The 20,547-nt window shown below is 48.3% G+C and overlaps 1 protein-coding gene across 10 annotated transcripts in view; it reads left to right on the top strand.

The window, feature by feature from the left end:
- The window catches only part of kcnq1.2 (potassium voltage-gated channel, KQT-like subfamily, member 1.2), a 72,062-nt gene extending 62,734 nt beyond the window's left edge, over positions 1-9,328 (top strand). For 8 of the 10 annotated variants that reach the window (XM_088378915.1, XM_088378916.1, XM_088378922.1 and 5 more), the window contains one exon: positions 7,886-9,328. In XM_088378915.1, the coding sequence (XP_088235041.1) occupies positions 7,886-8,032 (147 nt within the window). In that variant the 3' untranslated portion in view covers positions 8,033-9,328. The remainder of the gene's footprint in view (positions 1-7,885) is intronic. The other 2 variants (XR_015859075.1, XR_015859074.1) reach the window with 1 other exon arrangement.
- The last annotated feature ends 11,219 nt before the right edge of the window (positions 9,329-20,547 follow it).

Here is a 20,547-nt window from a genome sequence, read left to right as displayed (position 1 = left end):
TTGATGTCTGATGTGAGCTTCCTGTTTCACTGCTTTCCACACGCCATGAGAGGAAGGGGGCCGGGCCCTGCACGCACGAAAACATCACAAACGGTGCACTGTTTAATACTGAAGAGTTGTTTCGAGAAAGTTTGGAGTAGCCATTTTGCTTTGCCACTCGTATGCTTGAAAATAGTCCGCACACATTTGGTGCCCTATGGAATTATCATGAGGTCATGTTGTGGTTTTCTAGGCGGGTTCTACTACATAAATACGCCTAAATCCCTCGAAGAGTGTAAAGGCGTTGGCCTTAGTCACCTCCGCATTGTGTCAACAATTGTGTCATCAGCCTGTCCTCCGCTCCCTCTTCTTCAGAATTAATCGAAATCAACATGAGACCACTGGCAGAGATAGCATTTTTTTTTTCCTTTGGGAAGGCACGAAACAAAAAAAATATATATTTTTTTATAAAATATATATTATAAAATATATTTATTTATATATATTTTTATGTTATATATATGTATAATATATATATTTATTTAAAATATATATTTTTGCAAAATTCCAAAAATTGAGTGAAGAATAAAATTTGACTTCCCATATCGTCCAGTTTAGGCAGATTTTGTTTTCTTTCTATCCATAGATTCCACCAGTGACGTTCCACTATTTTTCCTTTTTGGGTCTTGAATTGCCACTCATGAAGGTGGAGCAAAGCCGGGTTGTTTTTTCAGGGTGAAGTCACGCCACCATCATCGGCATCATCTGCTGTCAAGGATGCGGTGGTGTGAAGAACCCGCCCACCTGACATCACGCGGCACCGAAGGCTTAGCACGCTGCCAAGGAGGTGTCCCGACATTCAAACGCCACAAAAGAGGCTTTAATGAGCTCTGCGTGCTAACGGTTGCCAACAGGAGGAGATGCTGAAAGACGTTTTGGCGTCCTAATTGTGCGCTTTCATAGCGATGATACACTGGCCACTGGACGCCCCATGCCATGCCTTTGGTTTCACCCCAAAATGCTCAATTGGCATGAAGATGAACTTCCTGGCTCGCCACGTTTAGGTTTGCCAAGCAGGTGACGCTTTGTTGTTTGTTTGCGGGATTATGCAAAAACTTTTGAAATGGGGGTGTTTTTGTTTCATCTTCAGGGAAAACTCCAAATCCAATTCGAGGGGGGTGGTTTGATTGGCTGGCATGATGCGTGACTGTTCCCGCGCTCGAGTGGGTAGCCCCCCCTTCTCATCGCGTGCGCACTCAGGAGAACATTGCACACCAAATTAATCCTAAACACGGATGACTCAGCCGTGTATGCATTACATACACGAACAAGTCCAGTCGCACCCTTCCCCCAAAGCTGTTTTCTTTATTTTTGACATATTTACCGAACCCGAAATAGAATTTATTTTTCCATCTCACTCGTGTACTGAGGCGGCGGCGGTGGCGTGTCTGGCGCCGCTTGCCAACACGGCGTGCTTGCGGCTTTAGCTACCTGCGGATATTCCCCCCCAGTTGAATTTCCTCTCGCCTTCTGCATCAACATTCATCTAAATATGGACTGTCCCAACTGTTTGCTTCAAGGGGGAGGGGCATGGAAAGCGGGGGCAAAAAAAAAAAAAATGACCGGAGTAATGTTTGGCTCTTTGTTTACTACATGCTAAAAATACTACGTGGCCTTTTTTGCAGGGAGCGTGAGGATAAGGAGGTGGTGTGTGCGTGTGTGTCAACAGCTGGTGGGTCATATGTGATTTGGGGGGGGGGGGCAACAGGTGGACATATGTTTCTGGCTGTTCAGTACTGTCCAAAATCCAGAGGCCAAACTGTTCCATGTAAGCTTGTTCTAAAATTAGCACACTGGTGATGGGACTTTGTGATCAGTGATGTTCGTTTTTTGTCTTTTGTTGAGGCTCTCAGAATCTCCGAGGTGATATTTTGGACGATGAAATGTATTTCGGTCAGATATGGCCGACCACGGAGGGAACGCGAGGAGGGTGAAGTCGACAGCCGAGGCACTTTTGTTTGTTGACATACCTGGAGCACTTGGCGGGAGCCGGATGATCGCGCCCACGCTGGAAAAAGTGTTGGGCAACGAGGCCGAGATTAGGAAATGTTTGCGCAGCAAATGCAAAATCATAAAAACCAGGAGGATTAAAGCTATGAATGTTTACGAGAATTTGACCTTGAGAGTGAGAAAACGGCGTGTCGTGGAAAGCGGACCACAGCGGAGCGAGCGTTTTGACCCCCGAGCGCCGAGTGGACGGACAAGATGAGTGGAATAGTTTCATCTGGCCTTATCAGTTTCATGTCTGGTTTTGTCTGGCGGACAGAGCGTTGGTCTTGACGTAGGAATGTAGAGAGGGGTCACGGTGCCAAACTGGAAGGAGTTGTTTTCCAGGCTGTCTCCCGGACGCCAGACGCCAGGGGAAATAGCCGTCTGTCCACATCTCCTTCCAGCCGCATTCTCCGCATGTACACAAGTGCTCGCCTTCCTTCATTCACATTTCCTCAGCGCAGGCGGACCTCCACCGAGCCTTATTTGCTTGGCTAGTAGCAATGACTTGCTCACGCGAGGCCCAGCTGTACTCCGCTGCCGCGCCTCTTTGTCTGGAAGCTAATGGCGCTAATGCTTCTTAAAAGAAGCTTCTTCAAAATGCGTCAGAGGGCGCCGCGCCGCGCCCACGGATCACTTGGCACAGTGTCGGGGGCCTCCGTGGCACCAGGCGCGAGCCCGCTGTCTCGGGCGGGACGGACAGCTGGCGTGAGGCGGGCCTCGCAAACACACAAATCATCGTCATCATCTTTAATCCCGTGACAGCGCTTGTTTACATCCCTTGTGCCGTGCCCAACTTGAATCTCTTTTTGCCACATCTTAGGCCGTTGGGTGCATTTTGGACCAGTTTTGTGGTGTCCTTATAATAGTTTGGGGATTTTTTTTTTTTTTTTAATTTTGCTTTGATTTTTGTTATTGTCATCCTAGGGGCCCCAAATAACCCCGGTCTGCAAGTTTGACACCCCTGAGATAGAGTGAACAACACCAGCCATAGTAATAATCCAATTTCTAGTATTCTCAAATGATCCCTTCCACAACATTCCCTTGGAAATCCCAATGTCCCATTACTGTTAATAGATTGAGCCACAGGTTTTTCAAAGGATCATTGACTGCATGTAAACACAGTCAGACTTATTTTGGTGACTCTTAGTGTAATGTTGTCTTCTGGAATTTCTGCCACGTTTCAATACTTTGCCCCAGGCTGACACGTTTGGTACGAGACCCCCAATCCGACTCCGCCCCAACATTTATAATATCAAGCTGACTGGCCTATTGACGGCGCCAACAAAGCCGCAGTGTCGAGCGGCTGCCATGGTGATGTGGCACCTCCCCCGGCGACGGACCGTGTGCCACGCCGGCTGCCACCACAGCCTGGCGAGGAAGGAGGAGGGGGAATGCGCGAGTGCGTTGTGGTTATCACTCCTGGGGGTGTGGGGGGGTATCGGGTGCTTGTTCGTGGCAGCTGGTGAAGGAGGAGGGGAGTCATTTTTAACAAGTCGCCTGTTTGAGGGCCCGGAACGTAGTCGCCAACGATCCGTGACGTTGACCGAGAGTCCATCATTGTTCTCGGAAAGATTAAGTTCATTTCCTCGGCCTACTTTTTGCAGTGTAGCGCGTCCATGGACGCTGTCAATTTAAAACTCAAAAAGACTCAAATTTATCCTGTGATGCTTTTTTTGTGTGGTGTGTTTTATGACTCATCGCTAAAATGCTGCATTCTCACCGAACACTCATTTTGTGACGTCAAAAGCCTTCTTCTGCTTGTTGACCTTCGCACGCCGCTCGAGCGCGCTGTCACATTGCCAAGCTCTTAATGAGCCTTAAGGAGACGCAGCGTCCTTTCACGATGAGACAGCGCTTCATCTAAAGGAATATTGTCACGTGTCTGTCTCGACGAGAAGACGGCACAAAGGAGTCCTCCCTGTTTGTGTACCTAAGTGACTCCAAGTCAATGGAAAACAAACATTTGCTAATGACAGTGTTGAAGCGCCCCACTCGGGGGACCCATTAGGAGCAAATCACGTTCAGCTGTCCTTAAGGACAAATGGTCTCTTGGCCTCCTCCCTGCCCACCGTGTTTACAATCTATTAAAACGTCGGCTTTTGAAGTTTGAAATTGGGTCATACAAATTGGGTAATCTAGACGTTCTGACAAATTCCCGCCGGGCCGGACTGCTACTCCAGCCCGCCCGTCAGTTCTTTCCAGCCCACGGATCCATTTTGAAAATAATAGATATTCAGCGTTCACGATGGTGTGGTCCGATGTAGTTTTCCGACTCGGTTTTGCGGAGTGCAGCTAAATTGCGCAACACGGGCTGTTGTTTTTATACTACTACTTGTACGACAACTATTTTACGACCGCTTCCTCTTCATGCAAATGCTTCTGGTTTGTTTTTGCATACAAGTGGTACATTTCCACAGCGGCCCGGTATACTCCTCTGACAGCCGCTTCATCTTTTTGGCAGCCGCAATTTTCTTCCTTGGCAGAACTCCACGGGGTCTTTTACACAAGATAAGCAGGCGAATCTATCTGATTGGCAAGAGCTGTTTCAAAGATTGGAAAGCCCCCGCAGGCCTGTCGCCAGTCATTTAATAAAGACAAGAATGTATTTGTAAGCGGTAAATATTTAGCCCCCTCCCCACCCCTGTTCGCTCGCTCTGGTAAAACTCTGAAAGCCATTTGTAACATATTAACCAGAATAGTTTTTATAGACTTTTGATGAGGCCTTTGTACACGAAATAAAGTCTGTGCACCAAGTTTTACCACACAAATATGATTGAGAGTAGCCTAAAAGATTTTGGAAACCCTTATATATATATATTTATGTTTATTAATTTTAATTTCTATTTATATTAATTATTTTGTTATTTCAGGTCACATAGACACGTCAGCCATTTTCACACATTGGCTACATTAGCTGGTGGTTTTCAACTGCTCCTCTCCATCGGTATGGAAACCAGAGAGGAAGAGCATATTGAGCTCACGGAAGCGCTCCAATTTAATTGTGGAAAAGTCCTGGAAAATATCACTGAACTTTGTGGGGACCCTTAAACTTAAACACACAAGGGGATAAAAAAATAAGTAGACCCGGTTGCATGCAGTCTTGTTCTCGCTACAAATGAGGGTGGAATTGTTAAACACCACAAAGAAACTTTTACACTATTTTACTCTTTTAGTATATTTTCATCATCTTGTGTTGCATGATAGAATATTACATTTTTTATTTATAAATAGAGATTATTTCGGCATTCTTTGTTGCGGCGGACGGCATTTAAGTCCCATCTCACATGTCAGCAATTGCACAATGCGCTCACATGCTGGATCATATGGAGTCTTGTGACCACCCACATATGTGAGGAAAGAAGAAGTTTCTGAGACGCCTGATTACAAGCCTGGCAAAGTTCCTCTTAAAATACAACCAAGTCCGGCTGTCAGATGCGCTCAAAAAAATCAAATCTTGAAAATCATCTTCACATATACTTGGAGGAAAGACCGATTCAATATGTTCAAGGGCAGCACTGAGTCAGCCATCTTGGAAAATGTACCAGACTTTGTACCAGATTATATCTATTCTTGAAAACAGGTTTTCCATGACGGGTTAACCTCAAGTATGGTTTAGTGCTAAAGAAAAGTAACCCCCCTAACCCTAACACCCCCCCACCCGAGTGTGTCCAAATGACTAATGACTCACAGAGCGCTGCCCTGTTACTAAGTCGTCTGCCATCACTCAGCATGTTGGGTGCTGAAAACACGTAATGGTTTCAGCATGTCAGCGAGCCGCGAGCCTTGTTTTATTCCCCCCCCCCTTCTTTTTGCATTTCTTCCACTTCCTCCCACTTCTCCATTCAGCGGTGGTGTGTGAAGAGGGCTGGCTGGCAGTGGGGGTCTGTGCATGGGCACATTCACCTGAAGTGACCCCGTGCTACTGCCACAGTTACATAAAATGGAATTGATTACGTAACTACATCAATATTCATTATGTTCCCTACGGGGAATGGGTGAAAATGTTGAAAATAAAATTAGGAAATACCCTAAATTGTCTGGCCTGACACCTGGAGAGGCCAAGAATATTTCAGGGGGGGCAGTGCCCCCGCAGCCCCCCGACTAGCTCCGTCAATGAGACAAACTACAATTTTACATTTATATTTAAACACACTTAAACATTTTATTCTAGTAGTCTTTCGTGCCTGTTCTCATTCTCTCGCTCGCACGGCTTTCCAACCACAAGCCAACGAATGAATGGTTCAAAAATAAAATCAAACAGTTTGCATTTAAACAACAAAAAGTTCAGACAAACTATTTTATTTTACCCAATGAACATCTGTAAGCTCAATGCTAGCAAACGGCATTGACATGCTACAACACCTCATCTCAACAGATGGCGCTATGACTCGTCGTCGTTTTATTTTTGCCGTCCAGATGCCGTCTTTGGAAAGTTGACTGCGAATGGAAAGCGTAACATTCATAACACACCGCATGTGTCATGACGGCACCCGCTGCGTCTCCAGCAGGGCTTTTAAAAGCAGCTCGTGTCAAACGTGGAGAGGATGTCATAATCTATAGCTGACACTCCACCACTTTTGTTTTCATACAAGGGTTTCAAAGTTGCCTTCAGGGACGATCATGTCGATGCTTTCTGTCTCCTTCCATTAGCAGTCCTCATCAATCTAATTTTGAATCCTAATGGAAGGGCGTCGGAAAAGCCGGGAGTGTACTTTTGGCAAATCTTAACTTTGGCTTTGAGCATAGCGGCGCATCCATCCACCCGTCCATTTTCTGAACCGCTTAGCCTCAACCGATCTGAATTAAATCAATATGATCAACTCAAGATGGATGGTGAACTGTCATCGAAGATGTAAAGCAGAGGTGTCAAACTCAGTTTTGTCCTGGGCCGCCTCATAGTCATAGTTTCTCTCGAAGGGCCATTATGACTGTCAATATCTTCTAGAGACATACAGTATAGGCTACATAACAAACTGATGAATAACTAGTTTTGAAAAATATTTTTTAAAAAAATTCAAACATTCTGAAAAGGCAAATATTAATAAAAATTTCTAGCAATCTCTCTAGGTTTTTTTTTTTAAAGTGAAGACAATTAGTAAATTTATTAATGACATAAAGTCGATGGAAAAATTTTCTTCGCGGGCCACATTTGGCCCCCGGGCCTTGAGTTTGACACCTATGTAGGTCATTGACCAACAGAAAGGGCCGAAACGCAACGGGGGTCCGGAAGGAACTGCTCCACTGAAGTGGTCCTTCTGGAACCGCCATTCCGATGCCACCAAAAGTCACAAATAAGCGCAGAAGCAAAACAAAGATGTCGGGGAGGGAAAATAGCAGCAGGTGCGGTGGACTAATTAGCCACAAATGGTTGGGCTTTGTTTTCTGGAGGACACTTCACATATGCGCCGATGACCGCAATTTTGGAAGGAATGTTTGGCTTTTAAAAATCGCCACCTTCTTAAGCCAACGGCTAATGTGTTTTTTTCTCTTCCAGAAAACATGAAAAACCCAACCAACTTTGAATATTTGATTTATTAATACTTTCAATCCATGGGTAGAACTGACGACAGTGTGTGCACAGACGCAAAGTCGTTCCTCCGTTCCGTGCGACTCGTATTTCATATTTTATGCGTCCTACTATAGCCATCGTATTTCAACCAGACGACTCGCTTCTAAACGTCCCGCTGGGCCGTAAAAACGTCCGGCCCGTCAGACGCACGCGCTTAATAGACGGAAAAGAGAGGGAAGGCATCCAGGCTGGAGCCAACCTAAAAGTGCCGTTGACGAGCGGCGGGCATCGGGTCGTCGTCACGTGTGTTCCATCCGTACTGAAAACACGTTTTTGTCTTTCCAGGTCTACCAGATGGACCAGAAAATGGACTCGGTTCTACGGATGCTCACGGAGCAGTTCCTGCCCAAGCCGGAGATCATTTCCAGGCCCTCCATCCGTCGGGTGACCATCCAGAAGCGCATGGGGGTCAGCATCGACGAAGGCCTCTAAAGGTTCCGTCCCCAACCTCCTCTTTCTGAATGTTAACATGAACCTACAAGAGAAAAACCAAGAGCAGGAATCACAATGGTCGCTCATCTAGCCCCTTTTTTGGGTCTTATCTTCGGGGTCGAGATCCTGTTACATTCCCTGGCACCTTCCAAAGCCATGACTCCCTTTGCCATTTATTTTCCTAAAGGGAATTTATGTGTGCCCGCTCCTCTCTTCCTAATATTATTCCTACGCTAGCTAGCGAGCGAGCAAGCAATCAAAGCACTGACATTCCCCAAATGTGGAGTCCATGCTGCGACGCAGGCATTCCACAAATCATTCCATTTATCTTGGCATCGTCCACACACACACGCACGCACGCACGACCATCTAGATTTAGACTTTGTTTGTTAGAGGTGATCGAATAACACGAGCAGGGGAGGACTTCATTCAGCCCAGCGCTATCGTGTCCTGTTTGGAAATATGACTTGCACTGAAGCTAATAAAACAAAAAAATGGCTGCAGCAGGGACGGACCTCTCTTGGCAGAGTTGTGTTTACGCTGGAATTGTCCAAATGTCCATCAATCATCTTTAAGCAGCACCGGCGGGAATCTTCTTTATATCCTCCCAGGACCTACTTTAAGGGGCTTTTTGAAGTTTCAAATAACTCCGGTCCAAACTGTGGTCCAAAAATGAGCCAAGAATTCGGTTCGTAACCAGAAACGAGCGGGGGTGACTGCTCATCGTTTGTCCTTTCACGTAATGAATGTTATTCATGATAACCGAGCAAAATAGAAAATAAACAAGGGCTGGAAATAATCTTGGCAACCAGCAGGGGGCAGAAGAGGAACTTTCAGTCAAGTCCAGTTCAGATGGCCTTGTGTGAATACGCCCTGGGGGGGGGGCATCAGCTGATCTCAGTTTTTGTTTTCTTAGGTGTTTTGTTTGTGTATAAAGCAAAAGTACTCCTAAAAAGGAAGCTTCACAACTTTGTTTTACTCGCTTTACTGTTCACAACTGTGGTAGAACTTCAATTTAATGCTGCTAGTGAATTCATTACCTGTACAGTATTTAAAAAGTTTGAAAATCCTCCTGGAACGATTTGTGAGTCCTGGTGTTTTGAAAAAATGTGTATTGATGCAATAACCCACCTCGCTTATCTTCTCTTCTGTACAGTTTTGTAAGCGATGTAAATAAAGACGTTGCCTTATTGCACTGTAACTATGATCCCGTGGAAACGTCGGCGCTGGAAATGATTGTAAATGATACGCACTCTCGATAGCTTTGTTGTCAATCATTAAAAAGGAGGTGAAACATGTTGTGGTTTTTATTTGAAATCGAATCAAGCACAGCAACTTGGAATATTCCAGACAGCCGTTTTCATTTTGGAGTTTCATATGCCAAAAGATGACTGAGGATGTCCCAAGATCAGCAAGGAGGGGGGGGGGGGTCATCCCGGGGGATAGGCGAGGAAGGGGCAAGGCGGGAGTAAGAAAGGATAAGCGCCAAGCCACTTTCAATTAGCCGCGGAGACGACACGGGCCGGGGGGGCGGAGGGCTTAGAGCTCGCCCTCTGGTTTCCATCACCGCAGGGGGAGAGTGAGAGAGAGAGAGAGGACCTTCCGTCTGCAGAGGCCAGCGCCAAGCTGCCCGCTGCTTTCATCTCAAGACCAGACAGACAGAGAGAGGGAGAGAATCCAACTTCAAAAGGCAGTTTGATCTTCACTAAAGACACACCCGAGGGGGGACACGAGGGCCACCGTGTCACAGGCGCTGCTTGCAATCTCGGGAAGGAGATAGAAGTTGTGGGTTTGAATCTCAGCTCTGGCATTCCTGCGGGCAGGGACGTGCGATCAGAGGAGGCCTCCCCTGCCATCATGAAAAGGGGAAAAACAAATTCAATTGTTCTTATTATAAAATCATTTTCCTTTTAATTTCAATCATTTTGTATCATTTTGAACTAAAATCGCAGACGTCCTTGTCTAGCCTCCTCTGAGGATTGCGTAATCATACGGATGCCTATGTTGACAGGCTATGCAGTTAGACTGATTGCTCTCTGTCTTAATGTCGCTGTTTATGTCTTCAAACACTGTGGCTATATTCATTAATTATTGTAGTTACGCTGGTGTATATAATATCTTGTGTTTTTTGTCATCTGTCCGTAACGTCGTGTTTGTTTAGATTAACAAAACGGCTTTGAAAAAAGACCTTACAGGCTACAAAAAAGGTTCTCCACCCTTACGGCAGGGGGTGCTAGTGATCCCGGGATGCTTCATGTGCCTACCTGTAGAATAAGAGATCTCCAGTTCAAATTTACAGTGAACAACTAAGGAGCAGTCGTCCATTTATTTCGTTTTACATTCGGGTTTGTTTGTTTTTTTATCGGTTTTACATTTCGTTTTACAATGAAGGATTACATATCCAAACGATTTTCAACTGGGAGCTCAGCATCAGCTGTCATGTGATGTTTGGATGCTTTAAGGTAAGTTCTAACAGAGAAGAGTGCGCATGGAGTTTTTTTTTTTAACACACGTATAAGTGCTTATAAAAAGAAAAAGTGGCTCCAGACCATTTTAGCCAATTTGGTTGTCACTTTCAATCTCAAACTATTTATAGTATTCAGGAATAAATAATGACCTAAAATGTAATGTGCATGGTAAAGGTCAAAACTGCATAAAAGATATCCATTTACAACGTCGCTTTACAGCGTCATTACCGACATTTAATGTTTTGCGCCTGCCGACATTAAAGATGATAATTAAACATAACGGCGACCATACTATAGCGCACATGCAGACGTGAGGAGCGTAGAATTCAAATAACCTCTCGATTTTATTCCATCAGGATGGTGAAGAATTGAACTGCAAACGCATCCAAAATGAAAAACCATGTCACGAGTAGAGCGGCGTTAATGCTGATGACTTTGAGTTCAACAGTTCTCTGGTGTATTCGCTTGAGCTGCTCCATTAAACCATATAAACGTTTCTAGCGTTGGTTCCATAGTGTAGTGGTTAGTGCACTGGATTCTCGTCCCAGCGACCCGCGCTTTAATCCCGGAGTGGCCAATAAAACATTTTGTCATGGTCATTAACTCTGCTCCTCTCGTGACATGGTTTTTCATTTTGGATGCGTTTGCAGTTCAATTCTTCACCATACTGATGGAATAAAATCGAGAGGTTATTTGAATCCTACGCTCCTCACGTCTGCATGTGCGCTATAGTATGGTCGTCGTTATGTTTCATTCTCATCTTTAATGTCGGCAGGCGCAAAGCATTGAATGTCGGTAATGACGCTGTAGGGCGACGTTGCAAATGTATATATTTTATGCAGTTTTGACATTTAACATGCACAAAACATTTGAGGTCATTATTTATTCCTGAATACTATAAATAGTTTGAGATTGAAAGTGACAACCAAATTGGCTAAAATGGTCTGGAGCCACTTTTTCTTTCTTTTTATAAGCACTTATATGTGTGTTAAAAAAAAAACTCCATGCGCACTCTTCTCTGTTAGAACTTGCTTACGTTAAAGCATCCAAACATCACGTGATAGTGATGTGCATTCCAGTTCTTTTAAGTGAACTGAATCTTTAGAATCAGTTCAATCAAAAGATTCGATCAAACGAATCGTTCAACAAATCGTTGGGTGTTTGCTCTGTGACGTGGAGTTGAAAACCCTTGCAAACTTGCTGAAAAATGTTCATGAAAACGCTTTCCTCCGTTATCATCAATCAGGACAGCACGTATTTATTTGTGGTTTCCAGCAGCACTCATATTATACTGTATGTTCACCTTGTACAATAACAAAACACAGTCACCTTAAAAAAAATTCCCTCGTTAAGTGCACCTGCGTGAAAAGTTTTAGCTCCTGCAGAACATGAAAATGACCAAAATCTTTTCACACAGGTGTGTTTAACGAGGGTAACTTGGAAAACATAATGGAACGCGGCCCCGAGGACTAGAGCTTGACACCTTTCACCATGATATTTCCCTAATAAAGTGGCCTGTTATTAGATACACTTGAAAATGGCGGTGTACCTCATGGAGTGTCCGTGTGATTCCCTCGTTAAGTGCAGGTGCGTGAAAACTTATAGCTCCTTTTGAACGTGAAAGAAGCTAAAACTTTTCACGCAGGTGCGCTTAACGAGGGTCACTTGGAAAACATGTTGGGACGCGGCCCCGAGGACTAGAGCTTGACATCTGTGACCTTTGACCATGATATTTCCCTAATAAAGTGACCTGTTATAAGGTACACTTGAAAATGGCGGTGTACCTAATGGAGTGTCCATATGATTCCCTCGTTAAGTGCAGGTGCGTGAAAACTTTTAGCTCCTTTTGAACGTGAAAGAAGCTAAAACTTTTCACGCAGGTGCGCTTAACGAGGGTCACTTGGAAAACATGTTGGGACGCGGCCCCGAGGACTAGAGTTTGACACCTGGGACCTTTGACCATGATATTTCCCTAATAAAGTGGCCTGTTATTAGGTACACTTGAAAATGGCAGTGTACCTAATGGAGTGTCCGTGTGATTCCCTCGTTAAGTGCAGGTGCGTGAAAACTTTTAGCTCCTTTTGAACGTGAAAGAAGCTAAAACTTTTCACGCAGGTGCGCTTAACGAGGGTCACTTGGAAAACATGTTGGGACGCGGCCCCGAGGACTAGAGCTTGACATCTGTGACCTTTGACCATGATATTTCCCTCATATAGTGGCCTGTTATTAGGTACACTTGAAAATGGTGGTGTACCTAATGGAGTGTCCGAGTGATTCCCTCGTTAAGTGCAGGTGCGTGAAAACTTTTAGCTCCTTTTGAATGTAAAAGAAGCTAAAACTTTTCACGCAGGTGCGCTTAACGAGGGTCACTTGGAAAACATATTGGAATGCGGCCCGAGGACTAGAGCTTCACACCTGTGACCTTTGACCATGATATTTCCCTAATAAAGTGGCCTGTTATTAAGTACACTTGAAAATGGCGGTGTACCTAATGGAGTGTCCGTGTGATTCCCTCGTTAAGTGCAGGTGCGTGAAAACTTTTAGCTCCTTTTGAACGTGAAAGAAGCTAAAACTTTTCACGCAGGTGCGCTTAACGAGGGGAACTTGGAAAACATATTGGAACGCGGCCTCTCGAGGACTGGAGGTCGACACCCCTAGTTTAAGTGAAAAGTGCCACACCCGCCCTCACCCCCACTTTCTTATTGGCTGTTTGATCTGTGACGTCACTCGGACACTCCATTAGAGACGCAACACGCTCACTGAGTGATCCGATGATGCACGGAAAGACCCTAACCCTAACTCTGGCCCTAGCCCTAACACTAGCTGTAACCCTAACCCAAGCTCGAACCCTAACCCTCGCTCAAGCCCTAACTCCCCCAACCCTAACCTTAGCTCTAACCCTAACTCTGGCCCTAGCCCGAACACTAGCTGTAACCCTAACGCTAGCTCTAGCCCTAACCCTAACCCCCAAACCCTAACCCTAGCCCTAACCCTAACTCTGGCCCTAGCCCTAACACTAGCTGTAACCCTAACCCTAGCCCTATCCCTAACCACCCTAACCCTAAGCCCCACAACCCTAACCCTAACCCTAGCTCTAACTCTGGGCCTAGCCCTAACACTAACCCTAACCCTCGCTCTAGCCCTAAGCCCCACAACCCTAACCCTAACCCTAGCTCTAACTCTGGGCCTAGCCCTAACACTAGCTGTAACCCTAACCCTAGCTCTAACCCTAACCCTAGCTCTAACCCTAAGACTCGCCCAGCCCTAACCCTAACCCCCCCAACCCTAACCCTAACCCTCGCTCTAGCCCTAAGCCCCACAACCCTAACCCTAACCCTAGCTCTAACTCTGGGCCTAGCCCTAACACTAACCCTAACCCTAACCCCCCCAACCCTAACCCTCGCTCTAGCCCTAAGCCCCACAACCCTAACCCTAACCCTAGCCCTAACACTAGCTGTAACCCTAACCCTAGCTCTAACCCTAACCCTAACACTAGCTGTAACCCTAAGACTTGCTCTAGCCCTATCCCTAACCCCCAACCCTAACCCTAACCCTAATTCTGGCCCTAGCCCTAACACTCGCTCTAGCCCTATCCCTAACCCCCAAACCCTAACCCTAACTCTGGCCCTAGCCCAAACACTAGCTGTAACCCTAACCCTAGCCCTATCCCTAACCACCCTAACCCTAAGCCCCACAACCCTAACCCTAACCCTAGCTCTAACTCTGGGCCTAGCCCTAACACTAACCCTAACCCTAACCCTCGCTCTAGCCCTAAGCCCAACAACCCTAACCCTAACCCTAGCTCTAACTCTGGGCCTAGCCCTAACACTAGCTGTAACCCTAACCCTAGCTCTAACCCTAACCCTAGCTCTAACCCTAAGACTCGCCCAGCCCTAACCCTAACCCCCCCAACCCTAACCCTAACCCTCGCTCTAGCCCTAAGCCCCACAAGCCTAACCCTAACCCTAGCTCTAACTCTGGGCCTAGCCCTAACACTAACCCTAACCCTAAGCCTCGCTCTAACCCTAACCCCCCCAACCCTAACCCTCGCTCTAGCCCTAAGCCCCACAACCCTAACCCTAACCCTAGCCCTAACACTAGCTGTAACCCTAACCCTAGCTCTAACCCTAACCCTAACACTAGCTGTAACCCTAAGACTTGCTCTAGCCCTATCCCTAACCCCCAACCCTAACCCTAATTCTGGCCCTAGCCCTAACACTCGCTCTAGCCCTATCCCTAACCCCCAAACCCTAACCCTAACTCTGGCCCTAGCCCTAACACTAGCTGTAACAATAACCCTAACCCTAGCTCTAACTCTGGGCCTAGCCCTAACACTAACCCTAAGCCTCGCTCTAACCCTAACCCCCCCAACCCTAACCCTCGCTCTAGCCCTAAGCCCCACAACCCTAACCCTAACCCTAGCTCTAACTCTGGGCCTAGCCCTAACACTAGCTGTAACCCTAACCCTAGCTCTAACCCTAACACTAGCTGTAACCCTAAGACTTGCTCTAGCCCTATCCCTAACCCCCAACCCTAACCCTAACCCTAATTCTGGCCCTAGCCCTAACACTCGCTCTAGCCCTATCCCTAACCCCCAAACCCTAACCCTAGCCCTAACCCTAACTCTGGCCCTAGCCCTAACACTAGCTGTAACCCTAACCCTAGCCCTATCCCTAACCACCCTAACCCTAAGCCCCACAACCCTAACCCTAACCCTAGCTCTAACTCTGGGCCTAGCCCTAACACTAACCCTAACCCTCGCTCTAGCCCTAAGCCCAACAACCCTAACCCTAACCCTAGCTCTAACTCTGGGCCTAGCCCTAACACTAGCTGTAACCCTAACCCTAGCTCTAACCCTAACCCTAGCTCTAACCCTAAGACTCGCCCAGCCCTAACCCTAACCCCCCCAACCCTAACCCTAACCCTCGCTCTAGCCCTAAGCCCCACAACCCTAACCCTAACCCTAGCTCTAACTCTGGGCCTAGCCCTAACACTAACCCTAACCCTAAGCCTCGCTCTAACCCTAACCCCCCCAACCCTAACCCTCGCTCTAGCCCTAAGCCCCACAACCCTAACCCTAACCCTAGCTCTAACTCTGGGCCTAGCCCTAACACTAGCTGTAACCCTAACCCTAGCTCTAACCCTAACACTAGCTGTAACCCTAAGACTTGCTCTAGCCCTATCCCTAACCCCCAACCCTAACCCTAACCCTAATTCTGGCCCTAGCCCTAACACTCGCTCTAGCCCTATCCCTAACCCCCAAACCCTAACCCTAACCCTAACTCTGGCCCTAGCCCTAACACTAGCTGTAACCCTAACCCTAGCCCTATCCCTAACCACCCTAACCCTAAGCCCCACAACCCTAACCCTAACCCTAGCTCTAACTCTGGGCCTAGCCCTAACACTAACCCTAACCCTAACCCTCGCTCTAGCCCTAAGCCCAACAACCCTAACCCTAACCCTAGCTCTAACTCTGGGCCTAGCCCTAACACTAGCTGTAACCCTAACCCTAGCTCTAACCCTAACCCTAGCTCTAACCCTAAGACTCGCCCAGCCCTAACCCTAACCCCCCCAACCCTAACCCTAACCCTCGCTCTAGCCCTAAGCCCCACAAGCCTAACCCTAACCCTAGCTCTAACTCTGGGCCTAGCCCTAACACTAACCCTAACCCTAAGCCTCGCTCTAACCCTAACCCCCCCAACCCTAACCCTCGCTCTAGCCCTAAGCCCCACAACCCTAACCCTAACCCTAGCCCTAACACTAGCTGTAACCCTAACCCTAGCTCTAACCCTAACCCTAACACTAGCTGTAACCCTAAGACTTGCTCTAGCCCTATCCCTAACCCCCAACCCTAACCCTAATTCTGGCCCTAGCCCTAACACTCGCTCTAGCCCTATCCCTAACCCCCAAACCCTAACCCTAACTCTGGCCCTAGCCCTAACACTAGCTGTAACAATAACCCTAACCCTAGCTCTAACTCTGGGCCTAGCCCTAACACTAACCCTAAGCCTCGCTCTAACCCTAACCCCCCCAACCCTAACCCTCGCTCTAGCCCTAAGCCCCACAACCCTAACCCTAACCCTAGCTCTAACTCTGGGCCTAGCCCTAACACTAGCTGTAACCCTAACCCTAGCTCTAACCCTAACACTAGCTGTAACCCTAAGACTTGCTCTAGCCCTATCCCTAACCCCCAACCCTAACCCTAACCCTAATTCTGGCCCTAGCCCTAACACTCGCTCTAGCCCTATCCCTAACCCCCAAACCCTAACCCTAGCCCTAACCCTAACTCTGGCCCTAGCCCTAACACTAGCTGTAACCCTAACCCTAGCCCTATCCCTAACCACCCTAACCCTAAGCCCCACAACCCTAACCCTAACCCTAGCTCTAACTCTGGGCCTAGCCCTAACACTAACCCTAACCCTCGCTCTAGCCCTAAGCCCAACAACCCTAACCCTAACCCTAGCTCTAACTCTGGGCCTAGCCCTAACACTAGCTGTAACCCTAACCCTAGCTCTAACCCTAACCCTAGCTCTAACCCTAAGACTCGCCCAGCCCTAACCCTAACCCCCCCAACCCTAACCCTAACCCTCGCTCTAGCCCTAAGCCCCACAACCCTAACCCTAACCCTAGCTCTAACTCTGGGCCTAGCCCTAACACTAACCCTAACCCTAAGCCTCGCTCTAACCCTAACCCCCCCAACCCTAACCCTCGCTCTAGCCCTAAGCCCCACAACCCTAACCCTAACCCTAGCTCTAACTCTGGGCCTAGCCCTAACACTAGCTGTAACCCTAACCCTAGCTCTAACCCTAACACTAGCTGTAACCCTAAGACTTGCTCTAGCCCTATCCCTAACCCCCAACCCTAACCCTAACCCTAATTCTGGCCCTAGCCCTAACACTCGCTCTAGCCCTATCCCTAACCCCCAAACCCTAACCCTAACCCTAACTCTGGCCCTAGCCCTAACACTAGCTGTAACCCTAACCCTAGCCCTATCCCTAACCACCCTAACCCTAAGCCCCACAACCCTAACCCTAACCCTAGCTCTAACTCTGGGCCTAGCCCTAACACTAACCCTAACCCTCGCTCTAGCCCTAAGCCCCACAACCCTAACCCTAACCCTAGCTCTAACTCTGGGCCTAGCCCTAACACTAGCTGTAACCCTAACCCTAGCTCTAACCCTAACCCTAGCTCTAACCCTAAGACTCGCCCAGCCCTAAGCCTAACCCCCCCAACCCTAACCCTAACCCTCGCTCTAGCCTTAAGCCCCACAACCCTAACCCTAACCCTAGCTCTAACTCTGGGCCTAGCCCTAACACTAACCCTAACCCTAAGCCTCGCTCTAACCCTAACCCCCCCAACCCTAACCCTCGCTCTAGCCCTAAGCCCCACAACCCTAACCCTAACCCTAGCTCTAACTCTGGGCCTAGCCCTAACACTAGCTGTAACCCTAACCCTAGCTCTAACCCTAACCCTAACACTAGCTGTAACCCTAAGACTTGCTCTAGCCCTATCCCTAACCCCCAACCCTAACCCTAACCCTAATTCTGGCCCTAGCCCTAACACTCGCTCTAGCCCTATCCCTAACCCCCAAACCCTAACCCTAGCCCTAACCCTAACTCTGGCCCTAGCCCTAACACTAGCTGTAACCCTAACCCTAGCCCTATCCCTAACCACCCTAACCCTAAGCCCCACAACCCTAACCCTAACCCTAGCTCTAACTCTGGGCCTAGCCCTAACACTAACCCTAACCCTCGCTCTAGCCCTAAGCCCCGCAACCCTAACCCTAACCCTAGCTCTAACTCTGGGCCTAGCCCTAACACTAGCTGTAACCCTAACCCTAGCTCTAACCCTAACCCTAGCTCTAACCCTAAGACTCGCCCAGCCCTAACCCTAACCCCCCCAACCCTAACCCTAACCCTCGCTCTAGCCCTAAGCCCCACAACCCTAACCCTAACCCTAGCTCTAACTCTGGGCCTAGCCCTAACACTAACCCTAACCCTAAGCCTCGCTCTAACCCTAACCCCCCCAACCCTAACCCTCGCTCTAGCCCTAAGCCCCACAACCCTAACCCTAACCCTAGCCCTAACACTAGCTGTAACCCTAACCCTAGCTCTAACCCTAACCCTAACACTAGCTGTAACCCTAAGACTTGCTCTAGCCCTATCCCTAACCCCCAACCCTAACCCTAACCCTAATTCTGGCCCTAGCCCTAACACTCGCTCTAGCCCTATCCCTAACCCCCAAACCCTAACCCTAACCCTAACTCTGGCCCTAGCCCTAACACTAGCTGTAACCCTAACCCTAGCCCTATCCCTAACCACCCTAACCCTAAGCCCCACAACCCTAACCCTAACCCTAGCTCTAACTCTGGGCCTAGCCCTAACACTAACCCTAACCCTAACCCTCGCTCTAGCCCTAAGCCCAACAACCCTAACCCTAACCCTAGCTCTAACTCTGGGCCTAGCCCTAACACTAGCTGTAACCCTAACCCTAGCTCTAACCCTAACCCTAGCTCTAACCCTAAGACTCGCCCAGCCCTAACCCTAACCCCCCCAACCCTAACCCTAACCCTCGCTCTAGCCCTAAGCCCCACAACCCTAACCCTAACCCTAGCTCTAACTCTGGGCCTAGCCCTAACACTAACCCTAACCCTAAGCCTCGCTCTAACCCTAACCCCCCCAACCCTAACCCTCGCTCTAGCCCTAAGCCCCACAACCCTAACCCTAACCCTAGCCTTAACACTAGCTGTAACCCTAACCCTAGCTCTAACCCTAACCCTAACACTAGCTGTAACCCTAAGACTTGCTCTAGCCCTATCCCTAACCCCCAACCCTAACCCTAACCCTAATTCTGGCCCTAGCCCTAACACTCGCTCTAGCCCTATCCCTAACCCCCAAACCCTAACCCTAACCCTAACTCTGGCCCTAGCCCTAACACTAGCTGTAACCCTAACCCTAGCCCTATCCCTAACCACCCTAACCCTAAGCCCCACAACCCTAACCCTAACCCTAGCTCTAACTCTGGGCCTAGCCCTAACACTAATCCTAACCCTAACCCTCGCTCTAGCCCTAAGCCCAACAACCCTAACCCTAACCCTAGCTCTAACTCTGGGCCTAGCCCTAACACTAGCTGTAACCCTAACCCTAGCTCTAACCCTAACCCTAGCTCTAACCGTAAGACTCGCCCAGCCCTAACCCTAACCCCCCCAACCCTAACCCTAACCCTCGCTCTAGCCCTAAGCCCCACAACCCTAACCCTAACCCTAGCTCTAACTCTGGGCCTAGCCCTAACACTAACCCTAACCCTGAGCCTCGCTCTAACCCTAACCCCCCCAACCCCAACCCTCGCTCTAGCCCTAAGCCCCACAACCCTAACCCTAACCCTAGCTCTAACTCTGGGCCTAGCCCTAACACTAGCTGTAACCCTAACCCTAGCTCTAACCCTAACCCTAACACTAGCTGTAACCCTAAGACTTGCTCTAGCCCTATCCCTAACCCCCAACCCTAACCCTAACCCTAATTCTGGCCCTAGCCCTAACACTAGCTGTAACCCTAACACTCGCTCTAGCCCTATCCCTAACCCCCCAACCCTAACCCGAGCCCTAACCCTAACTCTGGCCCTAGCCCTAACACTAGCTGTAACCCTAACCCTAGCTCTAACCCTAACCCTCGCTCTAGCCCTAACCCCCCCAACCCTAACCCTAACCCTAGCTCTAACCCTAACTCTGGCCCTAGCCCTAACACTAGCTGTAACCATAACCAAAGCTCTAACCCTCGCTCTAGCCCTAACCCCCCCAACCCTAACCCTAACCCTAGCTCTAACCCTTACTCTGGCCCTAGCCCTAACACTAGCTGTAACCATAACCAAAGCTCTAACCCTAACCCTCGCTCTAGCCCTACCCCTAACCACCCGAACCCTAAGCCTAGCGCTAACCCTAACGCTGGCCCTAGCCCTAACACTAGCTGTAACCCTAACCCTAGCTCTAACCCTAAGCCTCGCTCTAGCCCTAACCCTAACCCCCCCAACCCTAACCCTAACCCTCGCTCT

The sequence above is a fragment of the Syngnathus floridae genome, chromosome 6 (genome assembly GCF_059516105.1).
Source record: "Syngnathus floridae isolate MCC-2025c chromosome 6, RoL_Sflo_1.0, whole genome shotgun sequence".
NCBI lineage: Eukaryota > Metazoa > Chordata > Actinopteri > Syngnathiformes > Syngnathidae > Syngnathus > Syngnathus floridae.
Note: the sequence above shows the minus strand (reverse complement) of the source record. Positions and strands in the feature narration are given on the sequence as shown.